Source organism: Notolepis coatsorum (genome assembly GCF_963971535.1).
Source record: "Notolepis coatsorum genome assembly, chromosome: 3".
NCBI lineage: Eukaryota > Metazoa > Chordata > Actinopteri > Aulopiformes > Paralepididae > Notolepis > Notolepis coatsorum.
This window is the reverse complement of record NC_140167.1, coordinates 14,915,894-14,927,996: the sequence shown is the minus strand read 5'-3', so window position 1 is coordinate 14,927,996 and position 12,103 is coordinate 14,915,894. Positions and strand designations below refer to the sequence as shown.

General features: G+C 46.5%; 1 protein-coding gene across 1 annotated transcript in view; it reads right to left on the bottom strand.

Annotated features, from left to right (window-relative positions):
• Positions 1-12,103, bottom strand: part of dctn1b (dynactin 1b) — a 113,582-nt gene that overhangs the window by 26,258 nt on the left and 75,221 nt on the right. Inside the window, exons 10-11 of the mRNA XM_084311599.1 lie at positions 6,817-6,976; positions 1,987-2,091 (exon numbers count right to left, since the gene is read on the bottom strand). Of these exons, the coding sequence (XP_084167725.1) occupies positions 1,987-2,091; positions 6,817-6,976 (265 nt within the window). The remainder of the gene's footprint in view (positions 1-1,986; positions 2,092-6,816; positions 6,977-12,103) is intronic.

Genomic DNA, 12,103 nt, shown 5'->3' with positions numbered 1-12,103 from the left:
TCAAGAGCATTTTTGCCGCAGTTCTTCAATTACCTGTGAGCGACTGCTTTAGCCTAGAGAGATAGATGGCTTCACGGACTCTGCTGTGCCAAACAGGTACCGGTATCTATCACTCCCACCCACAGGAGTTGCAATGAACAACATTCATTTCAAATATGAATTCAATGATGGCATTGATACTGGCAGCAGAGGACGGTACACTATATCAATGATGTTGGTGCCTATATCAATAATAACAATGACTCGTGCCAAAAAGCTAGGATGTCACGTTATTCATCCTGGTGAGATTTGCCGAGAATGTATGTGCTTTTCCAGCAGCACGCTGCACAGTGTGCACACACACTTAAACCTGCACACAAGTACACACATTTGAGCTGCTCAGTAGAACTACAGTCTTCTACTGTTGGCCACTGAACAGCTCCACTGGGGTGGTTGGGGGTTTACGTGCCTCTACTGTATATCTGTAGAGAAGACTAGCTAACAGTCTATATCTGTAGAGAAGGCTAGCTAACAGTCTATATCTGTAGAGAAGACTAGCTAGCAGTCTAGATCTGTAGATAAGACTAGCTAACAGTCTATATCTGTAGAGAAGACTAGCTAACAGTCTAGATCGGTAGAGAAGGCTAGCTAACAGTCTATATCTGTAGAGAAGACTAGCTAACAGTCTATATAGAAGACTAGCTAATAGTCTAGATCTGTAGACTAGCTAACAGTCTATATCTGTAGAGAAGGCTAGCTAACAGTCTATAGCTGTAGAGAAGACTAGCTAGCAGTCTATATCTGTAGAGAAGGCTAGCTAACAGTCTATATCTGTAGAGAAGGCTAGTTAATAGTCTATATCTGTAGAGAAGGCTAGCTAACAGTCTATATCTGTAGAGAAGGCTAGCTAACAGTCTATATCTGTAGAGGGGGTCATCCCTATGTTCCCCGCTTTTTTTTAAAGAAAGGGTCCTATGTTCCCCGCTCCCGAAAAGGGTTCTATGTTCCCCGGTCCCGCTCCGTGACTCCGTTGCGATACAGATGAATTATCTATAAAAGTGACTATCTTTTATGTGTATTTTACCACTGGGTGAAAACCACTGCTGTGCCTTTATCGCTACCGGGGAACATAGGACCATTTTCAGCATTTGGCGAGCCTTTACCGCTACCGGGGAACATAGGACCCGGGGAACATAGGACCATTTTGCGTTCGGGAGCGGGACCGGGAAACATAGAACCCTTTTCGGGAGCGGGGAACATAGGATCCTTTCTTTGAAAAAAAGCGGGGAACATAGAACACGGGGAACATAGGACCCGGGGAACATAGACATGCTCCCATATCTGTAGAGAAGGCTAGTTAATAATCTAGATCCGTAGAGAAGGCTAGCTAATAGTCTAGATCCGTAGAGAAGGCTAGATAACAGTCTATATCTGTAGAGAAGGCTAGTTAATAGTCTAGATCGGTAGAGAAGGCTAGCTAACAGTCTATATCTGTAGAGAAGGCTAGCTAACAGTCTAGATCGGTAGAGAAGGCTAGCTAACAGTCTAGATCGGTAGAGAAGGCTAGCTAACAGTCTATATCGGTAGAGAAGGCTAGCTAACAGTCTATATCTGTAGAGAACGGTAGCTAACAGTCTAGATCTGTAGAGAAGGCTAGCTAACAGTCTATATCTGTAGAGAAGACTAGCTAACAGTCTAGATCTGTAGAGAAGGCTAGCTAACAGTCTATATCTGTAGAGAAGACTAGCTAACAGTCTATATCTGTAGAGAAGGCTAGCTAACAGTCTATATCTGTAGAGAAGACTAGCTAACAATCTATATCTGTAGAGAAGGCTAGTTAATAGTCTAGATCGGTAGAGAAGGCTAGCTAACAGTCTATATCTGTAGAGAAGGCTAGCTAACAGTCTATATCTGTAGAGAAGGCTAGCTAACAGTCTATATCTGTAGAGAAGGCTAGCTAACAGTCTATATCTGTAGAGAAGGCTAGTGACGGAGAGTTTCACCCACCAGGTCGATGACAGTCTCTCTCATCTCTCTGACTTTCTCCTCCAGGTCCAGGTTCCTCTCTGTCAACATCTCCACCATCTCCTCCGCCCCCAGGGCTGCGTCCACCTGGAATATTAAATATATCACATAAAATATTAATATATAAATATAAATCACAGCATTAATCTCATTCATCTGAAATATAGAAGTCACAGCATAGAAATCACAGCATGAACACCAGGAAGGTTCTGCATATAATGGAACTTTCAGAGCTTAGAATACACAGATCGAGACCTAGAATATGTGCTTAATCTTTGACGGAGGTATATATTATTTAATTATTATACTGTTACAACCAATAAATGTAAATATTTTTACTTAATCTTTGAAAAAAATCTATTGAATGAGTGGAACCATACCATATACCTTGAGAAACACCTATGGTTGAAAATAAATAAATAAAAAGTCAAAAATTATACACACCCAAGACACATACTTACACACATACCACATACATACACATACATGACTTGTCGTACAGAACTTGTAAGTCGCTTTGGATAAAGCGTCAGCTAAACTGACTAAATGTAAATGTCAATGATACACACATACTTACACACATACCTACATACATACATACCGTACACATGTACTTACATCCACATACATCTCTAAGCCATTCTCTCATTTTGGTCAAATAACCATTTCCCGCATGCATGTTTAAACCTATGACAGGACTGCCTTGATTTTATCTCTGCTGGAAGTCTGTTCCACTCTACCTCTGCTGCCATGTACAGAAAGGTATTCTGCCCAGAGCAGGTCTTAAATCTATATGGCACAATGTCTGCAACCCTGCAGATTTTCTAATTAAAATTAAACTAAAGAAGAAAGAAAAAAAGAAGATATAACAAATAAAGTAAACGACGAGAGGGCCTACCTGGGAGAGGTGGAGAACCTGGCGCTGTGGTGCCAGGAGAACAGCCTCTCCCTGAACGTCAGCAAAACCAAAGAACTGATTGTGGACTTTAGAAGGTCTGGGGCTAGGGACTACAGCCCCCACCATATTTTATCTATTTATTACAAAAGGATTTGCACTACATCCATACCTCATTCCCCTTTTTTTTACCTTATTGTTTGAATTTTGTACTTTAGGTTGTACTTTAGTTTGTATAATGTTTGGACTTTATTCTTTTGACCCTTTTACTGTATGCAGCACATTCTCAGGGGACTCATACAGAACCAAGCATTTCACTGTAATGTACATGTATTTTATACGTGACAAATAAAACAAAACTTGAACTTGAATAACAAAACAAAAAGGGGCATTTCACCATTATCTTTTATCACTGTATTTCACACAGTCACATGAATTCTGGCCTCATGGGTCTCACCAATTTCCCGCCATATCCTCCACCTTCTCTCTGGTAAACAAGAATACCTTGAAGACTCTAACAGGGGCACTCATTCAAGGGTACTACGACTATGCTTGCACCTCATGGTACCAAAGCACCTCAAAGGCCCTAAAACAAGACTACAAACATCACAAAACAAACTGGTCAGACTACTGCTTGACCTGACTCCTAGAACCCACCTCACCCCTGCCCATTTTGACAACCTAGGATGGCTTAGAGTAGACGACAGAGTACAGCAACTTGCAATGGGCCTGGTCTACAAGATACACTACACCACTAAGATACCCATGTACATGTCGAAATACTTCCCAAAGGTCAGTGAATTCCACGACCACAACCCCAGAGGGAGCTCCACAAATCATGTTCAACCCAGATTCGGCTCAAACAAGGGACTAAACACGTTTAGCAATTATGCCACATCAATGTGGAACGCCCTACCCACAGCCGTAAAATAATGTGAATCCCTACCCTCCTTCAAAACCGCTCTCAAAGAGCAGTTACGGGAGGCTGCAATTCGAAACTGGCCCCGGTAAATGTCCAAACTCCCCCCCCACCCACCCCCCTCCAATGTACAGTTTCTTCCCCCTCGAATGTATATATATTTTTTATTATCTCTTTCTCTGTACTGTATATTTGTATATCTTGTATGTCATACATGTCTGGATGAAACAGTACTGTATATCTGTATGTCATGTATGTCATAATGAATTGAAAATGGGGGACCCTGATGTAAACAAGACGGAAGCCTTTTTCTGGTCTGCATCCCCTTAACAATGGTTTGTATTGAGCCGTACTGTATTGTACCCATTCTGCAATCTGTTAATAAAGTTTTCAATCAATCAATCCATCTCTCATCAAAGCTGTCATCTCAGTGTCAATCTCTCCATCACATAGATCTCATGGATCACATCCATCCATTCTCCCTCCGGCTGTACCACCTGACTCGACCCTGCTGCTGGTTCAATAGCCATGTGAGTCCCTGACGAGCACAACATAATTCTTAAAATACCATGGCCCAGTTCCTGACAAGATCTTATGTGTCTTAAGTCTCGGCTGCCTTACCCTATTTTCTACCATCAATCATTTGAATCCCTCGAATTGGGAAGGACCAACTTGAGTCATGGGGGGGCTAAGGTTCAATACCGCTCTGACTAGTTCATTCTGTTTGACGTTTAGTTTTAATCCCCTTGGGGGAGCTACTGTACCATGTAGTACAAGCATAGTCAAAGTGAGGTTGAATTTGTTTATGATAAAAACACAAGATACTTGTGCCCTAATGATAAGGATAAGCGCTCAATGACGAAACGCAATCCCATTGCCAAAAGAAAGTCTAACATGCCTATAAATAATTATACTATGGAACTACACACTATGAATGTATTACATGGTCCATAACGGCCCCCAAACAGCATTTCCAGCTTCAACAGACCCGCGCCCCATGAAGTAAGGTATTGCCAATGCCAATGCTACATACTAGGGATGTTCGATATTGGCTTTTTTACCGATATACCGATATTGTCCAACTCTTAATTTACGATACCGATATCAACCGATACCGATATATGTGGGGTTCCCCCCACCCCCAAAAACACAACATTATGCATACTTTTCACAATAAATAAAATAAGAATTTCTTTTTTAATTATTTTTTTAACCGATACCGATCATTTCCGATATTACATTTTAATGCCAATATCGGACATCCCTACTACATACCCTACCACATGGGCCCTAATGGCCATCACCAGGGTTATCAAGTGGAGATAGATAGGCAGTGAGAGTCAGCACATCACCAGGGTTATCAAGTGGAGATAGATAGGCAGCGAGAGTCAGCACATCACCAGGGTTATCAAGTGGAGATAGATAGGCAGCGAGAGCCAGCACATCACCAGGGTTATCAAGTGGAGATAGATAGGCAGCGAGAGCCAGCACATCACCAGGGTTATCAAGTGGGCACCTCCCTTCGCCGGTGTTTCATCAAGTTAGGCCCATGACACCTCACGTTGTAAAACAACATTTTCAGGGTTTCCTTATCCAAAAATTGGGCCTTGAGCGCCACAAATGTGATTATCTGGTTCACCTTGGTAATAACTCTTGTCATTACTGTCCCACAATCAGTCTCCAGCCAGGGATCTGTCCAACTAACACAGCCCAAGTACACATATTCTGGCAGCAATCGTGTCTCCCCACTGTAATACTGAGCTCTGAGGACCTACTCAACCTTGTTTTTGAACCAAATAATATAGATGCATTTTTCCAAGATGCAAAGACAGCCAGTTACTGATCTCAACTCTCAACAATGTTCTTGTCCTTATGGGAAACCAATTAAACTGAGCCGTCCACATAGATACAAATATCACATTTGCAAACAGATTTCATGTCATTACTGTATAACAGAAAGGGCAAAGGACCTAGAGCTCTTCCCTGTGGCACACCACTGTTGATTTCTCTAGCCTCCGATAAAGTGCTGTTAATATCAACACTATGACACAGATCAGTCAAATATGACCGAATCCACCCACAAACCACGCTATTGAAACCTAAAACTTTTAGTTTAGTGAGCAGAATCTGATGGTCGGGGCATCTGGGTAGTGTAGAGGTCTAAGTACTCGCCTACCACCGCAGAGACCCAGGTTTCAATTCCCGGCAGCAGCACCTCCCTACGAACACAATTGGCAATATTCGTGGGTGGGAAGCCGGTTGTTGCAAACAGCGACTTGGTCGGGGCGCCTGTTCAGCAGGGAGGGGATCTGGGGGTGCACGTTGTTACGCCCAGTGAAACTCTAGTCTACAGACCGATAGTAGGGCAGCGCAGCAACCAGGGGGGAATATACAGTAATCAACCTTTATTACCTTCCATATACTTTTCTATTATCATTAGTCATTATCATTATCATAGTCATGAGTCAACAGCAGTCGCCTGTTATCATTCAAACATATCAATCATGCAAACAGGCTGGAAAAGCTGGTCAGGAAGGCCAGTAACGTGGTGAGGGTGGAGCTAGACTCTCTGGCGGCGGTGTCAGAGAGGAGGAGCCTTACTAAAAGCTCCACGCCATCATGGACAACCCCTCCCACCCACTACACACGGACTTGGCTGATAGAAGGAGCATGTTCAGTGTTAGACTAAGACTCCCAAGATGCAACACTGAACGGCACAGGAAGTCCATCAGACTATATCACGCATCACTGTGTCTCACTGCATCACTGAGCACAGAGTGACAGTACAACTTTGGAATATCTTCCTGGACTTTTTACTCTTTACTCTTTACAATCAACATTTTGGCTGTATATTTTACAATGTCACAATGATTTGTGATTTTTGACTACCTACAGTAAATGTTTATTGTGAGCGATCTGTAGTGCTGAATTTCCCTCTGGATCAATAAAGTACTTCTATTCTCTTCCCACTCCTGTAGTGAGAGTAGACGTGGCTGACCTGCTCCTTGAGCTCGTCGATGGTCCTCTCCGCCAGCTTCACCTCCTCCTGCAGCTTCTCCCTCTGGCCCCTCAGGGTGTCCAGCTCCGCGCTCTTCTTCTCCGTCTGCTTCTGCAGCTTCACGTGCTCCTGCTTCTCAGAGGAGGACAGGTCCCGCATCCTGACACACACACACACAAGCACATGCACGCGCACACACACACAAGCACAAGCACGCACGCACGCACACACACACACAAGCACGCACACACACACACAAGCACAAGCACGCACGCACACACACACGCACACACACACACACACACACACACACACATACACACACACACACACACACACACACACACACACACAATGTACCATTAGAGGACACATGTTCATTCAGCACACACACACACACACACAATCATTCTTTAACCCTTTCACTGCCACACTACAAATAGTTAACCCTTTCACTACCACACTACAGAAGGTTAACCCTTTCACTACCACACTACAGAAGGTTAACCCTTTCACTACCACGCCACAGAAGGTTAAACTAAGGAGAGTAACTAAGGAAGGTTCTAGTTTTTAATGTAGTGTAGTTTTAGTGTGTCTGTAAATTTTGTATATTGTATTTGTATATTTTATTAATAATGTTGTATTTTACTTTTTAATTCTATTTTTAGCAATATACTGTAGGCTGATGGTAATATGTGTAATACTTGTTTATGTAAATACCATGTGCTGCTGAGACCAAGGACCACAATGGAAATAAGTCTGTGACTTTTTTTGTGCTATCCTTGATAATTTTAGGATGCATGACTTGTTGTAACATCCATGTATTTTAATAATTGTCAAATAAACTAAACTAAACCTTTCACTACCACACTACAGAAGGTTAACCCTTTCACTACCCCACTACGGTAGGGTAACCCTTTCACTACCACACTACAAAGAGTTAACGATAGGTTATGACTATAACCAAGTTCTGTTAGTTAGGGGCGATGCTTGGCATCACACTGCACTATCTCGCGTACGTGCACGCGTACTGAATAAACCACAAATGTACCTCTAATACCAGTATTAGTCTGACCACACCCCTCATCAGCTTACCTTCATAAGCAGGTGTGTGGTCACCTGCTCTCCTCCTTCCCAAGCTTTCACCACAAGGTGAGGACAAGGGCTGCAGCGGCCGTCTGATGCCAAGCATCGCCCCTAACTAACAGAACTTGGTTATAGTCATAACCTATCGTTCTGTATCGTTAGTGGCTTAGCTTGGCATCACACTGCACAAGGGAGGCCAAGCGGAGCCACTGGCTGACAAATACACCCCGCTGACAGCCCCCCCACAACCATCAGAACAGGGAGGGCCGAGCCCCCCCGACCCCCCCTAATGGCGGGTAGCCCCCCTATTAGGGACGTCACGGGAGGGCGACGGACCCGACCGTGCGAAGAGGCACTCAAGCAACTCAACGCACAGGGTGAGCAGACCGTGGCTTGACCCCACGACTACACACACGCACAACCCGCATGCCACCCGGGAACGAACGGAGGAACAACCTCGTTACTGCCCCCAGAATCACGGGGTCAAGGGCAAACCCAACCCCGTGGCAAGGCCGTAGCAGCGGAGCACGAAGGAAGACCCAGACCCACCAAAAGGACTGGACTCCCTAGAATGGGGGCCCGGAGAAGTCCATGATGCCAGCATCAAGACCCCACCAGGTGGGCACGTAGTGCCCCGCCCCCCACATCGCCAGCGTATTCGGACAAAGGCCCCTCAGTTACTGCACCTGGTATTCCCAGGCGGAATCCCATCCAAGTACTAACCAGGCCAGAACCTGCTTAGCTTCCGAGATCGGACGAGATCGGGCGTGTTCAGGTCGGTATGGCCGTAAGCCGAGCGGGCCCCGTCCCCCCAATAGTACACCGCCTGGCACACTGACCCTGCAGAACAGGCAGTCAGCATGGCCGTAAGCACACAAAAAAGGTTAACCAACGGAAGCAGGCAGCGCACCGGGGAAAAACCAGGCAACAGGCTGTTAACCCTAGCCTGGAGACTGCGGACGAGACAGGCGCCAGAGGGGACAGCTGAACACAGCCGCCCCGGCGGAAGGAGCGTAAGCTGGCGGTGTTGCATGACCAAGCCTCCATTTAACAACCCCCACCCAGAGGGGTCGAGGCAGAGAAGGCTGACACGATTGGCAGACGTCATGAACGTGCAGGGGCACCCTCAAACGGTGAACCCGGGAGTTGACACTGCTCCAACACACCAGGGAATCAACCACCTCGGTGTTACCCAATGCGGTGGTTGTTCCTATAACCCCTCAAGAAAAAACTCCAAAACACACCTGCGGGTATACACCGGCTATACCGCAGTACAAGTGTTTCAGTTTCCAAAAAGGGTTAACCCAGGCCTACGGGTCGCAAACATCACTTCGGACCGGGCCTGGCGGTACGGGAAGCACAGGGTCACCAGAGGAGGTCAAAAAACCACCCCCACAGGCCCCTCTTCGCCATGCGTGAGAGAGGAGCGAAAAATAATGGAGAACCAGCCCCTAAGCACACCGTACCTGGTATTCCCCGGCGGTCTCCCAACCAAGTACTAACCAGGACCAACCTGTGTAGCGGCCGAGATCCGACGAGATCGAGCGCGTACAGAATGGCATGGCTGTAAGCCATGACGACAGTGCTGAGTAAAAACATACCCAACCAGGGTCTCCATAGCGCTTAACCCTGTGACACCCAGACCGACCTGGCATTTTTCCCCCTGAAAAAAGCCCAAGTCCCTCAGGGTACCAGAACAGCAGATCTGCATCCCCGGCGGACAACGGGTTCAACTGATCTGGACCAGCGTGACCAGAACCAGTCCCGTGCCCTAACCACGCCGACATGCCTACTCCAGGAGAAGGGCAGATATGCGTGTTGATCTTAACATGAAAAGAAGGCGCCACCCAGACGTTCGGACGAACCGCGCCTGGTGGCCCACCCCAAGGGCGTGAGACCCCACTACATATGTTCAGATCCATCCCGTCATCATCCCCCAGACATGAACGAGAATCCGTCGACAACCCACCCAGGTCATGGGATGTGGTCGTCGGAAGAGGAAAAACCCCCATCTCAGTTGCTTTATAAAAACGCTGTTTCAACCACAAGCAACCAAGGCGTGCCAGTCAATCGCCTGTTTACAGCGAGCTAGCACTATACGTGCGTCGGGACACACCCCCATCAATGAACAGGCTATTTAGACCTGTCATTGAATCCCCAAGGCGCCCAGGGGAACGACAAGAGGGGTGTGACACTCCCTAACTCCAACACTTCTGGAATAGAAAGAAGGAAGCATCAACAGTATGTATCCCAGTCTACACAGCCGGGGTAAAAAATTTTCACATTTTTACATCCCACCACCCTCCCATAGGAAAGAGACGGGGATCCCCAGAGAGACTTCCCACGCGAGCTGTACAGATTGAAAAGAATATATTGCACCTTGAGCCATGTAAAAAACTGGTTTTAGGGCCTCCGGGGAAGAGGCACTGAACCCATACACACTCAATAAACGAATTGAATCGAATATACATACAATAGAAAAGGACCCTTCTAGAGGGTCCACTCACTTTGACAATCTGAGGAGGAAGGCTCTGTACTCTGATGGAGGCTTCCTCACATGGAAGAAGGAGTCCGAACTCACAGAAGGCCTGAATAGGCGCTTGGTGAGGAGGAGCCCTGACCACCCCCCCTGAAAACAGATCCATCACATGGACCTGAACAGCACACGGAAGTCCTACCAACAGAGACGCGCACGGTGACGTACTCTATGGCGGGGGAATTCCTGCGGTGCACACGCCCAATATACCAGGCCGTGGGACCAGGAACTCCCTCCCCCCCCCCCCCCCCCCCCCCCCCGTAACGTGCCGAACCGCCACGTGACGGGAACCTTGAAGGACAGGGGGTGTACCCCTGACCGACAGAACAATGGGGAGAGGAAAGGTTACCAGTTCACCCCTTTACGACCCCACACCCATGATACGACGTAACGACAAAAAGAGAATATGACACAGTCATAGTCAGCTCTATGAAGCGTTTCACAGCTCCACACAGCGCATGAGCTAACCTGCTATCTGATTTTTACTAAGGAAAAACACAGAATAGAGAGGGCTCTAAGAACCCCGGTCCAACATACACATGTGCTTCTGTGGCCAGTACAACCCAGTTGTAGGTCACATGACACACACAACCCATCATCACCTACAAAAAATGGCAAAAACACTCAACAGAGGAACGCCGTTTTTTTCACAATGAGAGAATACATCATTCTCGATTAGTATCGACCACAGGCCTTGCTAAGCACACATGACAGCAACCAAACCAATTTCCCTTTAGGAAATAAGTTTCTCCAGCAGATTTAGCACAACCTCAGCAATCAAGCTAAGAGTTACATCGTATCCCTACCACACAAAAGACACAATTAATGCACAACATGTCTGATAGGAGGTGATAAAGTCCCCAGGGAACCGGGGGGGAAAAACACAATCCTCCTATTTTACCCTCAATACGGCCAGTTAAAACAGGAAAACCTGTTAATGTGTGAACACACTGTTCATTGTCATTACAGTCTGAGAAAGAACATTCTTTTACTCACTTGTCACCAAGCATAGCTTCATAGGTTAGTTGCCTTAGTAGTGAGTACACGGTACACATAAACACCATGATGTTTCTCACACAACAACCAGATCAATACATCACGATCTGCACGGAGAAGCTAACTGCCAGTGACAAAAACAGCTCACACATAACCCGCAACGTATCCTAAATGCATTGCAACAACACACGTTTTGGGAAAAAACACCGTTATTCACAATACATTTAGCAAAGTAAAACCAGAAGACGTGTTATGAGGTCTGGTCAACCCCGTTCCTACCCGGAACGCAGATCAGCGAAGTGCAGTCACAAGACACCGTAGAACACAGCCGTCCTGTGTTGTTCGATCCGGGCAGCGTCGCCGCTCCAACCAGTCGCTACAGTCCTCTTTGTTGACGCAATCCCCGTCCAGGCTCAGGGCAGGGTCGACGAAACATCCCCTGTCAAGGATGACGTCGCGGTCAAGAGTGTAAAACATGTTAAAATCAAAGCACGTTCAACAGAATAGCATCAAGCTAACGGCGATCAGAAGCGAGCTCCCGGCGGCGCGCGAGAAGCTAAGCTACCCCGCGCCAGCCATGGCCATAGCAGCAAGCTAACGTTACCTAGCGACCACGACATGCTAGCCCCGCAGCTAACAGCTAACTGGCTAATAGTAGGCCTTAGGCTA